The sequence below is a fragment of the Oncorhynchus mykiss genome, chromosome 21 (assembly GCF_013265735.2).
Source record: "Oncorhynchus mykiss isolate Arlee chromosome 21, USDA_OmykA_1.1, whole genome shotgun sequence".
Lineage (NCBI taxonomy): Eukaryota > Metazoa > Chordata > Actinopteri > Salmoniformes > Salmonidae > Oncorhynchus > Oncorhynchus mykiss.
In genome coordinates this window covers 32,901,063-32,922,965 of record NC_048585.1, presented here as the reverse complement: position 1 = coordinate 32,922,965, position 21,903 = coordinate 32,901,063, and the positions used below count along the sequence as shown (strand labels likewise).

General features: G+C 40.8%; 1 protein-coding gene across 4 annotated transcripts in view; it reads right to left on the bottom strand.

Annotated features, from left to right (window-relative positions):
- LOC110500279 (copine-8) overlaps nt 1–21,903 on the bottom strand; it is a 116,015-nt gene that overhangs the window by 34,838 nt on the left and 59,274 nt on the right. For all 4 annotated transcript variants that reach the window (XM_036957687.1, XM_036957689.1, XM_036957688.1 and 1 more), the window contains exon 7: nt 1,623–1,686. In XM_036957687.1, the coding sequence (XP_036813582.1) occupies nt 1,623–1,686 (64 nt within the window). The remainder of the gene's footprint in view (nt 1–1,622; nt 1,687–21,903) is intronic.

The following is a 21,903-nucleotide window of genomic DNA, read 5'->3' as shown; positions in this document are numbered from 1 at the left end:
TTTTATTTGGATTTAAAGTAATGGACACACACAAAATAGTTTAAATTGGTGAAGTGAAATGGAAAAAGTAACTTGTTTCAAAAACAATGCATATGTATTCACCCCCTTTGCTATGAAGCCCCTATACAAGATCTAGTGCAACCAATTACCTTCAGAAGTCACATAATTAGTAAATAAAGTCCACCTGCGTGCAATCTAAGTGTCACATGATCTCAGTATATATACACCTGTATTGAAAGGCCCCAGAGTTTGCAACACCACTAAGCAAGGGGCACCACCAAGCAAGCGGCACGGAGCTCTCCAAATAGGTCAGGGACAAAGTTGTGGAGAAGTACAGATGAGGGTTGGGTTATAAAAAAATATCTGAAACTTTGAACATCCCACAGAGCACCATTAAATCCATTATTAAAAAATGGAAAGAATATTTCACCACAACAAACCTGCCAAGAGAGGGCCGCCCACCAAAAATCCCAGAACAGGCAAGTTGGGCATTAATCAGAGATGCAATAAAGAGACCAAAGATAACCCTGAAGGAGCTGCAAACCTCCACAGTGGAGATTGGAGTATCTGTCCATAGGACCACTTTAAGCTGTACACGCCACGGAGCTGGGCTTTACGGAACAGTAGCCAGAAAAAAAGCCACTGCTTAAAGAAAACAATCAGCAAACAAAAAGGTATGTGGGAGACTCCCCAAATATATGGAAGAAGGTACTCTGGACAGATGAGACTAAAATGGGGCTTTTTGGCCATCAAGGAAAATGCTATTTCTGGCACAAACCCAACATCTCTCATCCTCTCATACCATCCCAATTCTGACCAGTTTCCCAGTCCCTGCCGATGAAAAACATCGCCACAGCATGATGCTGCCACCACCATGCTTCACTGTGGGGATGTTTTTCCATCGGCAGGGACTGGGAAACTGGTCAGAATTGAAGGAATGATGGATTGCACTAAATACAGGGAAATTCTTGAGGAGAAACCTGTTTCAGTCTTCCAGAGATGTGAGACTGGGACGGAGGTTCACCTTCCCGCAGGACAATGACCCTAAGCATACTGTTCAAGCAACATTCGAATGGTTTAAGGGGAAACATTTAAATGTTTTGGAATGGCCTAGTCGAAGCCCAGACCTCAATCCAACTGAGAATATGTGGTATGACTTAAACATTGCTGTACACCATCGGACCTGATCCAAATTGAAGGAGCTAGAGCAGTTTTGCCTTGAAGAATGGGCAAAAATCCCAGTGGCTAGATGTGCCAAACTTATAGAGACATACCCCAAGAGACTTGCAGCTGTAATTGCTACAAAAGGTGGCTCTACAAAGTATTGACTAAGGACGGGGGGGGTGAATAGTTATGCACACTCAAGTTCAGTTTTTTTGTCTAATTTCTTGTTTGCTTCACAAGTAAAAAATATTTAACATCTTCAAAGTGGTAGGCATGTTGTGTAAATCAAATGATACGAACCCCCCCCCCCCCCCCCCCCCCCAAAAAAAAATCTAATTTAATTCCAGGTTGTAAGGCAACAAAATAGGAAAAATGCCAAGGGGGGAGTGAATACTTTTTGGAATGGGATGCAGCCCAAAACTCCCTTTCCCTCCATATCCCCTGCCATCACTACTCACCCTGCAGTTTCCCATCTCTTCTGCCTTAACAATGATGTTTCCACACTTCTTTCCGGGAATGCCCCTGTTGAAGACAAAACAGAGACGCCATTCATTGATAAACTAATGGACTATATGGTCAGTATGGTCTAACGGAAACGCATAACGGTGATGTCTGTGTAGGTTTCTGTCATAACAAGCCTCACCCATCATGCCATGGAAAACGTGAGCACTTGAGGGAGTATTCCCAAAACACCTCTAAAGCCAGAGAATACAAGTTGAGCTTTGAGAGAGAGAGAGAGCGGGGGAGAAAGAGTGTGTGTGTGTGTACCTTCCCCTATGCCTTTCCTGACCCGGCACTGTTTATCCAGGATTCCATCCAACACACTACACCCAACACACCCAACTTACACAGGCCCCTTTCACAACGCATCCACCATCCCTCCAAGCAGTGGTGTCCAAGTCATGTCAGAGGACAAAATAAGCTTTCAAATGGAACCCATAAGGCATGGTAAGAAACGACAGTGATATTCGTTGTCTGATCTTCTGAGAAATAGAGTCATCTTCAAAATACTGATGACTAGCGCCGTCATAGCACTAGCCAGGCCCACCTTGCAGAAATGTACTAAGGCAGTCATTTAGGCAGCCTGAAATTGGGGTCTAGGACCCCAGCCTAAGAGTAATACAAGTCCCCTTTACTTAGACAGCAAGACTGAATGAGACAGCTGATAGACCTATCTAAAGGACATGGATCCGGATGTTTTTTTTTTGTATCAGTGCTTTACATTGGGAAGAACATCTATCTATTTTTAACCCAAAAACCAATAGCCTACCTCTTCTGAAGGATGGGAGTAAAATTGCAAAAGAAGAAAATGAAAAGGTTTCTCTCTCTCCCCTCCCTCTCTGACAATTTCCCTAGGTCATTTGTACTGTCCAGTGTTCCCTTCCCTTCCCTCCACCATGAAATCGACCCATTCTCCTCATTGTAATTATGTAAGAAAGAAAAAAAATACACTTTAGGACTATGTTCCATTTTGCCCGTGTACCAAATCGACTGTTGATTAATCCCTAAACCCTCTGTCTTTTACGATGGGGGAAATTACTCCAATTGGAGTGGACCAGGGCCTGTATTCACAAAGAGTCTCAGAGTAGGAGTGCTGATCTAGGATCCGGCCCCCCCTGATTAATCGTGTGGTCTGTTCGGAGATGAGTCCATGTCCGAGCATTCGCAAACGGTGTTTGCAAAATCGATGCCACGTGTAATAACTAGTCCTATCACTTTGTGTAGCCAGTAGCGATGCTAATGATAACTGTCTTGTGGGAAATGGAAAGGCTTTCCCCAAAACCTTCTCAACAATGTAAATGTTAACTGAAAAGTAGGCCTACATGGCAGAATTATGTCATGCTTTGTATCAATCGGGTGGGCATTTGTATTGCAAACTCTGCTACAGAAACATCGCTAGCAAAACACGTTCCTCTCTAGCTAAGTGCGCAACACAAAAAGCTAAACTGTGTTCAATTTATTTGAGATGCCAAAAATGGTCTTTTGATAACATTTTTTTCATTGACATGGACTCAGAACATCCCATTTGGTTGTTTCTCTGTAAAAAATAGTAATTGTGAGATGAAAAACTGAACTTCACACTTGTGAGTATTTTCACACTGATCCTAGATCAGCACCCCTAGGACTACTCTGATACGCTTTATGAATGCAGGCCCAGCCACTGTTACAGAGAAGCTTGATTGTGAATGTTCGATTTAGTTCTAATCTTCGAATGCCAAAATAAATGAAATTTAAAACTGTAGCAGTTGATTCCTCAAGCATAGAGTGAAAAGCCACATAAGGAAATCCTGCTGTAGACGAGTTAATAACAGGATTACACACAAATAGGATTCAGACAGGGTTTCACAAGTATTCCACAAGTCCTCTCATCCAGTAATAGACACCTATGGATTTTGATTGTCACTTACAAATTCCAGTCAGTCACTCTCTCTTGCTCGGTCTCTCTTTCCCAGTGTGTGTGTGTGCTTTTTATGCATATGTGTAGTGCCTCAAAGTAGCTAGCTCTAAAAGTGTGTGTGCCGCTGAACGCAGCAGAAGAGGGGTGCACTGTAACCCTCAGGCACAGCCACTCACACTAAATAGGATAGAGCCATTTCTGACCAAATATGCCTCCCAAATGGTAGCCTATTCCCTTTAGGGTACACTACTTTTCACCAGGGCCCATACGGGTCTGGTCAAAAGTAGTGCACAATTTAGGGAATAGGGTGGCATTTGGGACACACCTAAGCTGATTGCTGCCTAACCAGAACAGCACAATTCAGATCGGCTGCCATATTACAACCCCCATGAACAACACTGAACGTCAGCTGAACTGCCTATGCTTCTTACAACAGGTCTCCCTGTCTTTCTTGCCTTGGTGCCAACACACGCATGCGCACGCAAGCAAGCAGACCAGAGCTGCACCAGAAGACACACACTGCCGTCTTTGTGCGGGTGACTGTGAATGGGTACTGATGAGGGGCCACACAGTAGGCTAAACAAAGCTCCGTCCCATCCCATCACAGCCAATTCAGTGGGTCTGTCAGACAATAAATCAAACAAGTAAACAAGACCAGGGCCATCGGAGGACTCACACACATAGAGCTCCTCCTGGGTTGGTTGGCAAGGCTTACACTACCAACAGGTCTTTTGTGGGTGGCAGGGATAGGGCCAATTATATTTAATAATGGGGGTATGAATGGCGGGGGGCATAGGTCTAGCGCAGGTAAAGCAAGAATGCAGTCCACAGAAGACAGGTTTCATGAAATGGGGTATCAGCCAACTCAACTATGAAGAGTGTACACACATATTAGTGTCATAGCTCTTAATGTGGGACTTTAACTGTAAGAAATCACCTATCCAGCCTATTTTGCATACTGACATTCATATTGCAATGTACATCCTTACTTTTGGATCTGGGTCCATGAAAAAGAGTATCACCCTACTCAGTGACACCCAAAGAACACAACTGTGAAGAGTTGTCAGTATCGTAGACTCTTATTGCAGGACTTTGGTGAGCGAATGTGACTGTCAGTCAACCTACTGTGCGTATTGACATTCATATTGTAATATACAGCTTTGCCTATGGATCTTGGGTCATCAGCCTACTCAGTGATACCCACAGAACACAACTGAGACATGTCAAAATGCTGATTTATTGAATTCTCCATGTGGTCTATATTAAAGGACACTTTATTTAATATAACATGCTTTGAATATTCAATAGTTAAAGAGTTAACAGGTGAAGTCCCACAATAAGAGCAACAACTCTAGTATTTGTGTAAACTCCTCACAGTTGTGTTCTGTGGGTGTCACCGAGTAGGTTGATACACCTTTTCATGGACCCAAGTCCAATGTTTTTTTTCCCATCCCTGAGCAAATTTCACGTCTGCTAAGAGCAAACTTTAGTTGTGAAAATTCTGCGAAACTTCCAGGCGCGCGTTTACTGAGGCTGTACCTGCTTTAAGTTAGTTTAAACAGTGGTTAAGTGGAATACTGTGGCTATACCAAAGTGGCCTACCAAAGTGGCCTACCATAAAATAAACTATGGAGAAAATGCATCCCATAACATTTGAACATAGAAATAGCTGTTCTATCGTTCAGCCTACAGCATGATCTATAACTGGGCTAATAACTCACTAACTAGCAAAGGATATGAACAAATGTACACAAGACGCTACATGTCGCTCTCGCTTCGATCTCAAAACAAGCGCATCTACTCGCGAACGTTCATGCTGTAAAAACAGTACAGATCAACATGAACAGCCCAGATCCATATATGTCAATGGTCTATTTGCATATAGGTCTACTGCAGCACTGCCTATAACAAAATCTCTTGCATAGTTCGTTTTGTTTCGGTATGTTGCAGTGAAAGGGGCTAATATTGAGTTGATTTGTTCACAATTTTCAAAATAAAAGGGAAATGTTGGTAGTGTTCACTAATGGGGAAAAGTTCAATCTCGTGCTTCTCTGCGCGTGCTGATATTTCTTCTGTATGGCAGTCCTGGATGAGCTGCGCGCCTGCTTGCAACTTAGAGGGAACATTGCCCAAGACCCATAGCTAAAGCTGTACATTGCAATATGAATGTCAATATGCTCAAAAGGCTGGATAGTGAGGGGATTTCCCATAGTTAAAGTCCCACAATAAGAGAAACAGAGCTAATATTTGTCAATATATTACATCAACAGTGCGATTTCAACAGATTTTTTCTCTTTTTTTTGTGTGTAACTGTCTTTTGTTTAATTTATATAACATTCCAACCTTGTTCAGCGTTTTGTAGTCCAAATATTTCATTATTCCACTATTTGTATCCGTTTCATCAGTTTTAAATGGAGACCTCTATTTTGAAGGTGAACCGCAAATTCCACTATTGAGGGTAATACTTATTGTGGCTAGCTTCACACTGGTCACAAAAGGCACTCATTTCATGGAATGACCCAAGTAATAGAAATCTTCTGTGAGGAAGACTAAAACGGGTATTTATTACACCATAGATGACAGGACAGTCTGGAGGTCAATAACATTAACGGAAAATGTGAAAATGAATCATCATAAATGCCTTAAGAAGTAAATGCTCTCTCGGTCACTTTCACTCATACACATCTATCTTATTTTCTCATCTCTCTACCCTCCCTCTTCTGCTCTCTTTCACCTCCCCTTCTCTCGCTCTTTCTCCTTTTCTTGCTTTCTCTTTAACCTCCATTTCTTCTTGGTCTGCGTGTATTCAGAAGCAACACTTCTAATCAAGACACATGGATTTGCAATCAGCGTTAGGCGAAAGAGAGAGCAGAGTAGAGGGAGCTCGCTAGGTAGGTAATTATAATTCAATCTTAGCAACCTGTGGGGGGGGGGGGGGGGGGGGGGGGGGGGTGCGGGGTTTATTAGCGCACAATGAGCTTGCAATTATATTCCTCATTCCCCCCCTGGAGAGACAAGAGGCCTTGAGGAAATAACAACTATTAGACAACACACCCTGAGCCAGGGGAATCTATGTACAGTGTGTAATCTTCTCTTTTCCCACCCAGTAGAGATACGCAGGTGAGGTCTTAGAAAGGCTGTCCTTTTTAACTGAGCCAGGTAGCCATATTCAATATTACAAAGATGCTGTCATATTAACATACTTTAGCTACTTTCCTTGATTCAGCTCAACACAATTAGGATCTTATTCTCTGAAGAACAGACCGGGCGCCAGGATAAAGTGACTAAGGGGCCAGTTGAAACTGGCGAGGGGAATCATTTTGAATTCGGCTTATATCAGCTACGCCACAATAAACATGAAGATCAAATGCAGAGACTCAAGAGTTCGAAATCATTGGGTGCTTTTAAAGTAACAGGTTGGGGCGAAATCTGTAGCTTACCTCCGCCGCGTAAAAATAGGGGCCTTCTAGCAGAAGTGAGGACAAAGATTCAGCAGGAGGCAGACAGGTAGAGGTGCAAAAGAGTTTTAGATCTATTTACACAGCGCTTGTGTTTCAAAGATGGCAGTAATATTTACAAATGTACAGTACCAGTCAAAGGTTTGGACACACCTGCTCATTCAACGGTTTATCTTAATTTTTACTATTTTTTTGCATTGTAGAATAATAATGAAGATATCAAAACTATGAAATAACACATATGTAATCATGTAGTAATCAAAAAAGTGTTAAACAAATTCAAAATATGTTTTATATATTTGAGATTCTTCAAAGTAGCCACCCTTTGTCTTGATGACATCTTTGCGCATGCTTGGCATTCTGTCAACCAGCTTCATGAGGAATGATTTTCCAACAATCTTGAAGGAGTTCCCACATATGCTCAGCAGTTGTTGGCTGCTTTTCCTTCACTCTGCAGTCCAATTCATCCACAACCAATTGATTTGAAGTTGGGTGATTGTGGAGGCCAGGTCATCTGATGCAGCACTCCATCACTCTCCTTCTTGGTCAAATAGCCCTTCCACACTCTGGAGGTGTGTTTTGGGTCATTATCCTGTTGAAAAATAAATGATAGTCCCACTAAGCGCAAACCAGATGGAATGGCATATCGCTGAAGAATTCGGTGGTAGCCATGCTGGTTAAGTGTGCCTTGAATTCTAAATAAATCACAGACAGTGTCACCAGCAAAGCACCCCCACACCATCACACCTCCTCCTTCATTCTACACGGTGGGAACCACACATAGGGAGATCATCCGTTCAGCTACTCTGCGTCTCACAAAGACACGGCGGTTGGAACCAAAATTCTAAAATTTGGAGTCATCAGACCAAAGGACAGATTTCCACTGGTCTAATGTCCATTGCTTGTGTTGTTTATTGGCCAAAGCAAGTGTCTTCTTCTTATTGGTGTCCTTTAGTAGTGTTTCTTTGCAGCAATTTGACCATGAAGGCCTGATTCATGCAGTCTCCTCTGAACAGTTAATGATGAGATGTGTCTGTTACTTGAACTCTGTAAAGCATTTATTTGGGCTGCAATTTCTGAGGCTGGTAATGAATTTACCCTGTGCAGTAGAGGTAACTCTGGGTCCTTCTTTCCTGTGGTGGTCCTCATGAGAGCCAATTTTATCATAGTGCTTAATGGTTTTTGCGACTGCATTTGAAGAAACTTTCAAAGTTCTTGAAATGTTCCCGATTTACTGACCTTCATGTCTTAAAGTAATGATTGACTATCATTTCTCTTTGCTTATTTGAGCTGCTCTTACCATAATATTGACTTGGTCTTTTACCAAATAGGGCTATCTTCTGTATAACACCCTACCTTGTCACAAGACAACTGATAGTCTCATGGCATTAAGAAGGAAATAAATTCAACAAATGAACTTGAACAAAATACACATGTTAATTGAAATGCATTCCAGGTGACTACCTCATGAAACTGGTTGAGAGAATGCCAACAATATGCAAAGCTGTCATCAAAGCAAAGGGTGGCAACTTTGAAGAGTCTAAAATAGTCTAAAATATAAAATATATTTTGATTTGTTTAACACTTATTTGGTTAGTACATGATTCCATATTTGTTATTTCATAGTTTTGATGTCTTCACTATACTTCTACAATGTAGAAAATAGTGAAAATAAAGAAAAACCCTTGAATTAGTAGGTGTGTCCAAACTTTTGACTGGTACTGTATGTGTGAAATTTGTTTTGATGTAAAGTGGACCATTATCAAGCACCTGTATCGAAACAGGGGCAGCGGGAAAAAATACATGTCATCTATGCACTTAAACAGCGAATGGAGGACACTTTTCTGGTGGTAAATTTTCATGCCAGCCAGGTAGGCTACACTCCTGTTGTAAATATAAGCAATGTGCTCAATATTAGGAAAGTTCAGAAATATATATAGTAGGCCTACAGTGCCTTGCGAAAGTATTCGGCCCCCTTGAACTTTGCGACCTTTTGCCACATTTCAGGCTTCAAATATAAAGATATAAAACTGTATTTTTTTTGTGAAGAATCAACAACAAGTGGGACACAATCATGAAGTGGAACGACATTTATTGGATATTTCAAACTTTTTTAACAAATCAAAAACTGAAAAATTGGGCGTGCAAAATTATTCAGCCCCTTTACTTTCAGTGCAGCAAACTCTCTCCAGAAGTTCAGTGAGGATCTCTGAATGATCCAATGTTGACCTAAATGACTAATGATGATAAATACAATCCACCTGTGTATAATCAAGTCTCCGTATAAATGCACCTGCACTGTGATAGTCTCAGAGGTCCGTTAAAAGCGCAGAGAGCATCATGAAGAACAAGGAACACACCAGGCAGGTCCGAGATACTGTTGTGAAGAAGTTTAAAGCCGGATTTGGATACAAAACTATTTCCCAAGCTTTGAACATCCCAAGGAGCACTGTGCAAGCGATAATATTGAAATGGAAGGAGTATCAGACCATGGCAAATCTACCAAGACCTGGCCGTCCCTCTAAACTTTCAGCTCATACAAGGAGAAGACTGATCAGAGATGCAGCCAAGAGGCCCATGATCACTCTGGATGAACTGCAGAGATCTACAGCTGAGGTGGGAGACTCTGTCCATAGGACAACAATCAGTCGTATATTGCACAAATCTGGCCTTTATGGAAGAGTGGCAAGAAGAAAGCCATTTCTTAAAGATATCCATAAAAAGTGTTGTTTAAAGTTTGCCACAAGCCACCTGGGAGACACACCAAACATGTGGAAGAAGGTGCTCTGGTCAGATGAAACCAAAATTGAACTTTTTGGCAACAATACAAAACGTTATGTTTGGCGTAAAAGCAACACAGCTGAACACACCATCCCCACTGTCAAATATGGTGGTGGCAGCATCATGGTTTGGGCCTGCTTTTCTTCAGCAGGGACAGGAAAGATGGTTAAAATTGATGGGAAGATGGATGGAGCCAAATACAGGACCATTCTGGAAGAAAACCTGATGGAGTCTGCAAAAGACCTGAGACTGGGACGGAGATTTGTCTTCCAACAAGACAATGATCCAAAACATAAAGCAAAATCTACAATGGAATGGTTCAAAACTAAACATATCCAGGTGTTAGAATGGCCAGATTTTTGATTACATTAGCATTGATGTCAGAGTGATTAGAGGGACAATAGAGTGCTGAGTACCAGGCAGTTAGCAAGTTCGGTAGGCTACTAATGACAGCATCAGAGCTAGAAGAAGCCTAATTACCGTGACTAAATGGTCATGTGGAATTTGACTGCCTTCATGACTCGTTACCGCCAGTGTGGCGGTAATACGGTCCACGCGACAGCCCGAGTCATACTTAACCGCCACAGAGGTTTTCCATAGCCCCCCCTACGCACACAGCGGCACGCTCTGTCCATTTTGCACTAACCTGTCCCTTGTACTTTTTTTGCAATTTTTGATATAGGTACATCAAATTAAAAGGTTGGGGGCACAAATTTAAACCGAGGGGGCTAAGCCTCCTTTCGCCCCCAGGTAGAGCTCGGGATGCTCAACTCAAATACTCAGGCCGACATTATTTTCTGTCCTCACTACTACTACTACAACCTCAAACATCTTTACAAGCACCGTTCCAGCAACGTAGGTAGATTAGTAACCAGGCCAGCAGAGTACAGCTTGGCTCAGCAGTTTGAAAAGGATATTGCTGCACACTCTCTCTCTCTCTCTCTCTCTCTCTCTCTCCTTCTCACAACAGCAGTCTATATTAAAGTCGTATAACTGTTCTCTAGTCTCCTACAGCCTCTTGTCCTGTATTAAATGAATATCACCTTTCCAGAGGAAAGGGATTCATGTTCAGATAAAGAGACTTTCCTTCATGCCCTTTGTGGCTTATTGAATATTCAAGAGGCCATAAAAATGAAAGACGCCATGACAAATCTGAAAGTCATTACGGTGGCCCAGGAAAACGTTATTGATAATATTATGGAAATGGAATGCAAATTGCTACAGCGGAATGTACTTAACTCAAGAGCTGTTTTCAATTTAACAACAAAAAAAGAGAAGGAGGAGGGGGGGCGGTTTGTTAAGTGAGGGATAATTTAGTAAAAATAGCTTAAGTATCCACATTTATTCTTTAAATACCTTCAATATACTGTTCGAGTAGTAGATTATTGAGTTGCCCGAGTTTACTCAGACCAGGGTGTGTTCTTATCCAAGTCTTACTGTGTTTACCCATTTATCCCTTCTTCATTTCAAACCTTTATTGAACTGGGAGAACTAGGCTCCTTGTGACATCATAGGATGAGAACCGGCAGCCTCACCTCTGAAGTGCAGAGCAGAGAAATGTAGAGAAAATCATGACATCACAGTTGTGTTTCCCTCTTTTCCCCTTTACTCATTCAGCTGTATGTTGGGGCCTTTACTGCCTTGCTGCTCACTTTGAATCATTCATGAGATAGCACACACAACTATTCAATCAAATAATACGACACACTACAGTTGGCATGGCACGCTATAGATGTCAACACACTCCTCAATCTGCTGACAGCCATTGTCTTAAAATAAACTGAGAGTCACTGATGAGTCAACCCCCCCCCCCCCTCCCACACCAGACATACGCCTATTGGAGTGCTGATTGAACTGTATAATTAGAGGTAATTAACATTCAATAGGGAAAATAAAGGTCCCCCGTCACGGTCAGGTGCAGGTGTATGTCTGACGACAGACAGGGTGAAAGACACTAGAGCATCTCTCTCTCTCCCAATATCGCTCCCTCTGTTTCATTCTCACTCTGTCTTGCTCTCTCTTTCCCTCTCCCCCCTCCAACTCTCTTGCTGGTTCACTCTCTCTCTCTGTTCATCCTCTACTCACCTCAGCATGAGAACCAAGTGAACAATCAATTACTGTAGCTGAATATAACATGCTGGCGGCGATAATTAATGAATATAGGCAATGGCATACATTAGCTTAGAAAATGGAATATATTAGCTCAGAAACAGGTCTACCAATCTATCAGTGACTGGTAGTATTACATCAAAGTAAACATTCAATATCAAAGTAAACATTCAATATCCGTACATGTCCCTAAATAGCTTTGTGCTGTATCATCTAATGCATGCATTCAGCATATTATTTTGACTGAATCAGAAGTGTGTGTGTCAGTGCTGAGTGTAAGTTGACTATGCAAACAATTTGGAATTTCCAACACATTGTTTCTAATAAAAACAAGAAGTGATGCAGTCTTTCCTCAACTCTTAGCCAAGAAAAGTAAAAGCAAAAACGCAACAATCGTTTCTAGGCCAGTTGCAGCTTAACTAGGTCTTTCTTTGCAGCACATGACTGGACAATAATCAAGATAAGATCAAACTAGAGCCTGCAGGACTTGCTTTGTGGAGTGTGGTGTCAAAAAAACAGAGCATCTCTTTATCACAAACATACCTCTCCCAATCTTTACAACAATTGAAACAATATGTTTACATTCTAATGTAACACCAAGTAATTCAGTCTCCTCAACTTGCTCAACAGCCACACCATTCACTACCAGATTCAGCTGAGGTCTAGAACTTAGGGAATGATCTGTACCAAATACAATATTCATAGTTTTAGAGATGTGGGATCAGTTCAGGATCAGTTTATTACTGGCCACTAGGACTGTCCCCAACAAAAAAACATCTTGGTTGACCAAGAGTCATCCTGTTCTTTCGACCAATTGATTGGTCGAAATGTTTGAATTTATTTTTCCATAGACAGACACCATATGTGTTTGAATAAAATCTACTACATATGCACTGAGCTTGTCTGATGCTTTGATTAAGCACACTGTTCGATTAAATAACTAAGAGACAAATGACTCAAGAAAAAGCCTGATGATCACAATGTTTTTTTTTTTTAAATGACAGCGAGTGCCTGTGTGACTGGCTTGCGATGTCTCGCTCTCCTCCCTACTGCCATGAAAAGGCACCACAGCGCAGCAAGTGTTTATTGAGCTGTCCGTGCAGAAGCTGTAACATCATGTCAGCCATTAAGTTTCTTACTAGTTTCTGACTGAAAAGTTCTGTTACCGAAATCACTTATTTGTTTATTAAAAACATTTCCTATTACCTCAACTAGGGTTGCAAAGGGACAGAGACTTCTGTCCCTTTGCAAAGATTAAAACAGCCAAATCTGTTAAATTGCTTTATCCAACATTTTGCCAATGCATGAGGCTTGGTGCTCACTGAATCAGTGGGCTATTAAACAAACACTCAAACAGGCAACAGAAGCAAGATCTGTCTTATACAGTATATATGGATGATTTATAAAGCCAGGCCCATTTAACAGTTTGGCTATTGATTATATATAATTAAATTGGAGTTTCCTCTATCCTCAATATTCTTAGACAATTAGGCTAATGCAAGGGCTGCTTCCTCGTCTCTTCTGCTGCTGCGTCCACAACATCGTTCTCAATCCCAATATGCTGGTTAACTTTGCTATTATGCACATAGCAAAATATGGAAAGGCACCAATTCTATGGTGCACTGAAGATTATGTTTCAGAACCGCAGACAGCGACTGTATCCAACGCAGGAGAAAGCGCATTCGTCTTTAAATAATATTAGATTTATTAGTGTTGCACAATTTTTTTACATAAAATAACCATATAGAATTTCAGTATTACGTCTTAGAGTGATGGACTGTGCCATCCCCATGGATCGGCAATGGATTTGTCCACTGAGATGGGTGCGACTCAGAGAAGTGCCTTGTGCACCATAAACAAATATAAATAATTGCGACTGCTCGACTAAAGAAATCTCGGTCTACCAACAGCCTACGGACCAAACAATCAACCAGAAGACAAATTGGGGTCAACCCTACTGACCGCCCATTCTAAAACTGACTGAAATTCTTTGTTTAGGGTTGCAGTGATTTCACTAACTGGGGTTGCTGACATGTATAGGGTTGAATTATCAGCATACACGGACATATATGCTTTGTTTAATGTCAGTGGCAGGTCATTGGTAAAAACAGAAAAGAGTATGGTTATGGTCAATAAAGAATTTGTTTACAGAGAAATAGCAACAGTTTGCTAAGAGTTGGCAGCAAGCTGATAGGTCGACTGTAAGAACCAGCAAAGGATGCTTTACTATTATTGGCCGCTTTACCATTCTTGACTTTGGTTTCCTTCCAGGCCTGAGGACAAACACCTCTAGGCTCAGATTAAAGATATGATAGATAGGAGTGGCTATAGAGTCAGTTACCATCTTTACATCTAAGTTGCCAACGCCAAAAAAATCCACCTCTCTCACACTAACTTTATAAAATGTGAAATGATTAGGTTTTTTTTTCTGTAGGAATACGTTGGCTCACTGTTCATAGTTGGCATTTCCTGCCTAAGTTTGCCCACTTGGCCAATGATGTAATTATTAAAATAATTGGCAACATCAAATGGTTTTGTGATGAATAAGCCATCGGATTCGTTTTAAGATATGATGTGAATTGGTCTTTCTGCACATAATTTCATTTAAAGCACTCCAAAGTTTTTTCACATCTTTCTTTATATCATTGATATTAGCTTCACAATATAGTTTATTCTTATTGTTGTTGAGTTATGTAACATAATTTCTCAATTTGCATAAGTCAACCATTCAGATGTGCAGCCAGACTTTTTAGCCACCCATTTTGTCCCATCTCTTTCAACCATACAGTTTTTCCATTCCTCATAAATCCATGGAGCCTTAACAGTTCTGACAGTTTAACAGGTGCATGATTATCAATAATTGGAAGAAGCAATTTCAGAAATTCAGTGCAGCATCTGGATGCTGCTTATTAGTCACCAACAAATATCTTTAACATCATCCACATCAAATATTTTGTATGATCTCCTATACACTACTTTAGGCCCAGCTTTTGGAACCTTGGCTTTCCTGGATATAGCCAATGGTGCATCAGTGATCACTGCATCCAATGGGTACGGATACAGCTTTAGAACAAAGTTTTAAAGTATTACAAATATGATCAATACATGTGAATTCCTGTAGTGTTTGTTAACACCCTGGTATGTTGGTTAATAACCTGAACCATATTACAGGCACTGGTTACAGTTAGAAGCTTCCTCTTTAGCGGTCAGCTTGATGAAAACCAGTCAATATTCAGGTCCCCAAGAAAGTAGACCTCTCTGTTTACATCACATACACTATCAAGATTTTTATACACATTATCTAGATACTGACTGTTCACAGTTGGTGGCCTAGAGCAACACCCTAAAAAAAATTAGTTTGAATTAAAAAGGTTTTAGGCATTATCCCTTGTCAGTAATGACTTGAGTATGAGGGGAGAGAAAAAAGGACAGAGGGAGTACTAACATCGTTTTGCACTTTGGAAAGGTATGCGAAAGGGCCAATAAAACACAGTACAAGTTTACTGGAATGACTATCACCATGGTGACTGTTTTCTAGGAGGTGGCAGGGGAGTGTGTGTGTGTGTGTGTGTGTGTGCGCCAGCTTACGTGCACCCTCTCCTCCCCCACCTGTAAAATGTAATTAATGCTATGTTGTAATAATTCATTATAGCATTATTATTGTATTGCTGATAATAACACATATGTGAAAACCAATTTAAAAAATATATATATAAACAGCTTACAGGCATGCATGTGTGGGAGTTCATACTTGTGCATGTGAGCGTGCATTTGTATGTGTGTGCATACTTGTGCATGTGAGCGTGCATGCTAGTGCATGCGTGTGTGTGTGGTTTGAAATGAGGCCAAGAGTATAGCACTCTGATGTGAGCAGGTCGTGCTATGAAGAGTGTGGAGCACCCACAGGGGGTTGCCAGATTGGCCTTTGTTTATAATTTGAATTCCAGCTCATCACAGCACTCTTCAACTGGCAAATCCTATTATAAAGACATATACATTTGAAGAGATGCCAATAAATTGCTTTCAGGCAGCTGATCGGAGCTTGAAGCAACAGGGTAGATTCTTAGAAAGTGCATACAAAGTCTTGAAAGCGAGACAAAAGAAATGCATCATATATAGTATGAAGCGACTGTGCACGTGTGGACGGCTTCTATCCCCAAGCCATAAGACTCCTGAACATCTAGTCAAATAGCTACCCAGACTATTCACATTAACCCCCCCTCTCCACACCACTGCCACTCTCTGTTGTCATCTATGCATAGTCACGTTAATTAACTCTACCTACATGTACATACTACCTCAACTAACCGGTGCCCCCGCACATTGACTCTGTACCGGCACTAGAGGTCGACCGATTATGATTTTTCAACGCCGATACCGATAGCGATTATTGGGGGAACAAAAAAGCCGATGCCGATTTTTATTTATTTAGTTGTAATAATAACAATTACAACAATACTGAATTAACACATTTTAACTTAATATAATACATCAATAAAATCAATTTAGCCTCATGTAAATAATGAAACATGTTCAATTTGGTTTAAATAATGCAAAAACAAAGTGTTGGAGAAGAAAGTAAAAGTGTGCTATGTAAGAAAGTTAACGTTTCAGTGACTTGCTCAGAACATGAGAACATACTGTATGAAAGCTGGTGGTTCCTTTTAACATGAGTCTTAAATATTCCCAGGTAAGAAGTTTTAGGTTGTAGCTATTATAGGACTATTTCCCTCTATACCATTTGTATTTCATTAACCTTTGACTATTGGATGTTCTTATAGGCACTTTAGTATTGCCAGTGTAACAGTATAGCTTCCGTCCCTCTCCTCGCTCCTCCCTGGGCTTGAACCAGCAACACAACGACAACAGCCACCATCGAAGCAGCGTTACCCATGCAGAGCAAGGGGAACAACTACTAGAAGGCTCAGAGCGAGTGACGTTTGAAACGCTATTAGCGCGCGCTAACTAGCTAGCCATTTCACTTCGGTTACACCAGCCTCATCTCGGGAGTTGATAGGCTTGAAGTCATAAACAGCGCAATGCTTGACGCACAACGAAGAGCTGCTGGCAAAACGCACGAAAGTGCTGTTTGAATGAATGTTTACGCACCTGCTTCTGCCTACCACCGCAGTCAGATACTTAGATACTTGTATGCTCAGTCAGATTATATTCAACGCAGGACACGCTAGATAATATCTAGTAATATCATCAACCATGTGTAGTTAGTGATTATGATTTATTGTTTTTATAAGATAAGTGTAATGCTAGCTAGCAACTTACCTTGGCTTACTGCATTCGCGTAACAGGCAGTCTCCTTGTGAAGTGCAACGAGAGAGAGGCAGGTCGTTATTGCGTTGGACTTGTTAACTGTAAGGTTGCAAGATTGGATCCCCCGAGCTGACAAGGTGAAAATCCGTCGTTCTGCCCCTGAACGAGGCAGTTAACCCACCGTTCCTAGGCCGTCATTAAAAGTACGAATGTGTTCTTAACTGACTTGCCTAGTTAAATAAAAGGTATAATTTTTAAAAATTGTATTATTATTATTTTTTGAATCGGGAAATCGGCGCCCAAAAATACCGATTTCCGATTGTTATGAAAACTTGAAATCAGCCCCAATTAAAATCGGCCATTGCGATTAATCAGTCGACCTCTAACCGGCACCCCTCTGTATATAGTGTTATTTTTTACTGCTCCTCTTTAATGACTTGTTACTTTTATGTCTTATTCTTATCCGTATTTTTTTAAACTGCACTGTCGGTTAGGGGCTCGTAAGTAAGCATTTCACTGTAAGGTTGCATTCGTTGTATTCGGCGCATGTGACTAATAAAATGTGATATTTTTCAAATGAAGGTTTCCTGGTGACAATGTGAGCATCTCAAGTGACAACTGGTAACAATTATATTGGGCTCAATTTTGCGAGTAAAAAAAAAAACTTTGGTAGGATTATAAACTATGGGTGTTGCTACAGGTCACCAAGGCAAGAGGGGGTGTCAAATTGATATATTTAAATATTGGGAGGGTCATGACCCAGTGTTGTGTTTGAGACCACCTAAAAGCGAGACCGATTCAAGACCAAGACCGGAGCAAATCCAGTCCGAGTCAAGACCGGGAGGGGGACAAGGGGTCTGACCAGAAAAATGCCAGTCCAATTCAAGACCATGATTGTAATTTTGTCAAATCACAAATCACCACCATAATAATAGTTCAAAATGTCCAGTATTTCTGTGTTCATATTTCAAGACAACATGTGGATTCTTTAGACATTCAGAGTAGTGAAAAAAAATCCATGCTGAGGGAAAATAGAGCCACTCTACAAATGATTACCAACCCAAACACAGTGGGGAACAATGGGTCTTCTACACCTTCAGAGAAGGGCTAAGGATTTATAAAATAAGAACTCTAATAATATAATTCTAATATTATTATTATTTTCAATGATGTTCTGATTTAATCTCTTCAGCTTTTGTTGGAAATTAAAGGGTTAATGCTGAAGCGAAAAAAATATCCAAATCAGGATTTTTCTTTTCTGGTCTCTGGGGAGATAAATCTAGCTAGCTAAGTCAGCTATCGGCTAGACCATCACAAGCTGGATGAAAGCATCTGCCATTCAATTGTATTTGGGAGTGACAGTGAAATAAACCAATTACATTCTGAGTTAGTGGGTAGGACCATTTTTACAAAAACGTCTGGCAACTTCTGCATTGAAGGCCAACGCAATTGCGATCAGTAGTTTTCCCACAGTCTAGCTAGCTAGCTTTTGTTGTGGCTAGTTTGCAGAGGAAGCAGCAGGTGTTATCAAAGAGGATGTTGTTGCTAATTTGTTAGCTCCTCCCTCTTCAAGAATAACTTTTAACATGAAGTTAAGTTTCAAAATATCATTATCTGGTGAGTGGAACTGTGTTTTTATTCAAGCGCGCTTGCTGTTGTTAGCCATTTATTTGAAATTAACTTTGTGTGAAACATTGCTGCATTTAGCAACACGAAATATTATTCAAATATTTTAATTTATAACCTCAGGAAGAACATGACACTTTAAAACATTTCACGTTTTCATAATTCCTAAACATTCTAAGAATTTATGACATTTGTTAAAATTTTATAGCAATATGGTGTGGGAAAGCGACCATGCGTTTGGAGAATTAATAGACACTGCAGTAAATGAAAACATATGCTTTGTCCAGGAACGGAGTCGACACAGACTGGTGCACTATAGCCAATCAGAGCTACAGTAAGCCTTTATACAATCAAGCCATTTGCCACACGGGCCTGCCATCATTCACTTTGAACTGGACTGTGTGTTTACAGGCAGTTGCAACAGCACGACTTTGAATAATCAGAACGCATTCGCCAAAAGACACTAAATACACCTGAATGGATTTCAGCAAATATGTAAACACCAGGGGAATCCTCTTACATTTGGGAATTTGACAGTCCTATTGATCAAACAACATGAAAAGGTAGTCTCTCTCTCCCTCAGTTATGCACATTAAACAACAAGATCAACAACTAATGCTAGCCAGAGCGAGATGAGCGAAAATATAGTGAAGGAACATTTTTAAGCTAGTTGGCTGTCAAATTTGCCCCGATAAACAATGGAGAATTGTAGCCTCCTCATCCTTCTGTAGCTTGCCTGCCAATGCATGTTTGTCCCCACCAAGCACCCAAACTAACTGGCTAAAGTTGGCTAGCTTTCTAGCTAGCTACTTCCAGACACAAATGAGAGAACAGCTCACTCTGACCATTTTACTTGCCATAGCAGAGCTGGTAAAACTATTGACATGTTAAGGAGAGCGTTCTTACTAATTATTATTGGTCCGTTTACTACCACCGGTCATATTCATTGGGTGTTGTGTGTTTGTAAATTCATCAGCTGTTCTGCACTCTGGCACACTCAGATGAGAGTGTCCTGAAATCGGAGTAGATAGCCATAGTGAATTTGCAAACGCAAGAGGCATGCTAACTGTATAACAGTTGTTCAAGTTCTTGCTAGATAACCAAATGACACATGCAACTGAGAAACAATAGGAGGGTAAAAAGTCAATCACTCTCCCACTCCGGGGCGGCAGGGTAGCCTAGTGGTTAGAGCGTTGGACTAGTAACCGGAAGGTTGCGAGTTCAAACCCCCGAGCTGACAAGGTACAAATCTGTCGTTCTGCCCCTGAACAGGCAGTTAACCCACTGTTCCCAGGCCGTCATTGAAAATAAGAATTTGTTCTTAACTGACTTGCCTGGTTAAATAAAGGTAAAAATAAAAATAAAAAAAATTTAAAAAAAAATTGCGTGACATGGCAACCTCCTAGCAGCTAGCTGGTTTTAGCTTGCTACATAAATAGATGCACTATCCTATTAGCCATGTTATGACTGACGCGACCATTGTCTTTGCTAGTTTGATTGTATTGACATTCCCAGCCTTTGTTACAATCGTCAGTTTTTGTCCAAAATATTGAGTCATTGAAACTGAAACAGTGCAACTGAAACATCTCGAATGGAGATGCACTCTCATATTTGTTTTACTGATATTATGATTGTCTGTTTGTTTCATATATGCACAGTAGTTTAAACGCTGTCAGTTCCACTTTAAACTTTAGGTCACCAGTTACTTTGTGTGTAAAATGTTTTTTTGCAATGGGAAGTAATAGTTGTACATTTAGATTGGGAAATGCTTAATGGTTGGCTTATTATGTCTGCGTTTATAGACTGCTTAACCTTAAAATAACATGCTGACCAGACCGGACACATCGCGTGCGCGAGCGTCGCAAAATACATTTAGAAATCCATGTTACTCAATTATTGCACCCACACTACTCGTGTGTGCCAACGAGCGTCTGCGACGCCAAGGGCTAAAATAGAAGTCATTCCTATTTCTGACGCAGATCGCGTTGAAAGTCCTGCCTCTCCCATCTCCTCATTGGTTTATAGAAGCAGTTACCCACGTACCATCTCCTCATTGTTTATACCGACGTGGGTGATTGAAATAAACTTTTTTGCCGGTTGTCTGGTAATACAATGAAAGTTTAGATGCGATCACCATATAAGTTCAAAGATGAAAAAGCCTGGAAGGAGGAGAGATGACTAGAAACGATTCGGTTGGCCGTTTTGTGTGTGGATTAATTGTCGGAGTAGAAGACCTTGTGCAGTTCAGGTAAAATAACAACTCAATGTTTATATCCCAGGACAAATTAGCTAGCAACAGCAAGCTAGCTAAATAGGACAAATTAACGTTAGCTAGCAAGTGCAAGCTAACTAGCTAAATTGCCATACATGTTTAATGCTTTTCGACCTGTCCCCAAATTAATGTCATTGATTCAAAGTTTGTTTTGATATTTTAACCTGCGTGTCGTGATCGCGTTTGGTGTAGGGGGACAAAATAAATTAATGCACGATAGCGCGCGCAGCCGGTTTGGCTTCCGTGTAATGCTGTGTGTGACTGTTGTCTTTCCATCGGCCCTACTCAGTGGTGTAATGGTGCCAGGAGAAGTGGGTATTTACTAAAATGTTCCAAAACGTTCAGAGAACAGCCCGCTCAGCGAAGGAAAGGCACCCTGTATGAAAAATTCAATTTCTCTGATGGTTTAAAAAAAAAAAATTATGTTTTCAATACATTTTTCCAACTTTCACTCTCAAAATCACACTTTTGTTTTTATAGAAAAAAAGGGACAAATTTGATGCTTCAGGTCCACAACAAAGCTTAAACCACATAAATCTGATTGGGCGGGCCTGTCACCCAGGCCCATTTGAGCGTGACAATTGCGCATCACAAATAGCCAAGTAACCAACACAAAACTTTTTCAATACCTGGTTTGCTTGTTCCCTTAGTTAGCATTTACTAGCATTTACTAGTAGATATCATAAGTGTAACGTTTTTCCTACCTCACAGGCTACCGATGTCATTCTTCTGTGAGCTGCTCCAAACCAAAACCAGTTGAGAGCTGCACACTTGCTGCCTGCAGATTATATTCTGTTGAAACTAGGCTGTGTGTGCAGCGGGCATGT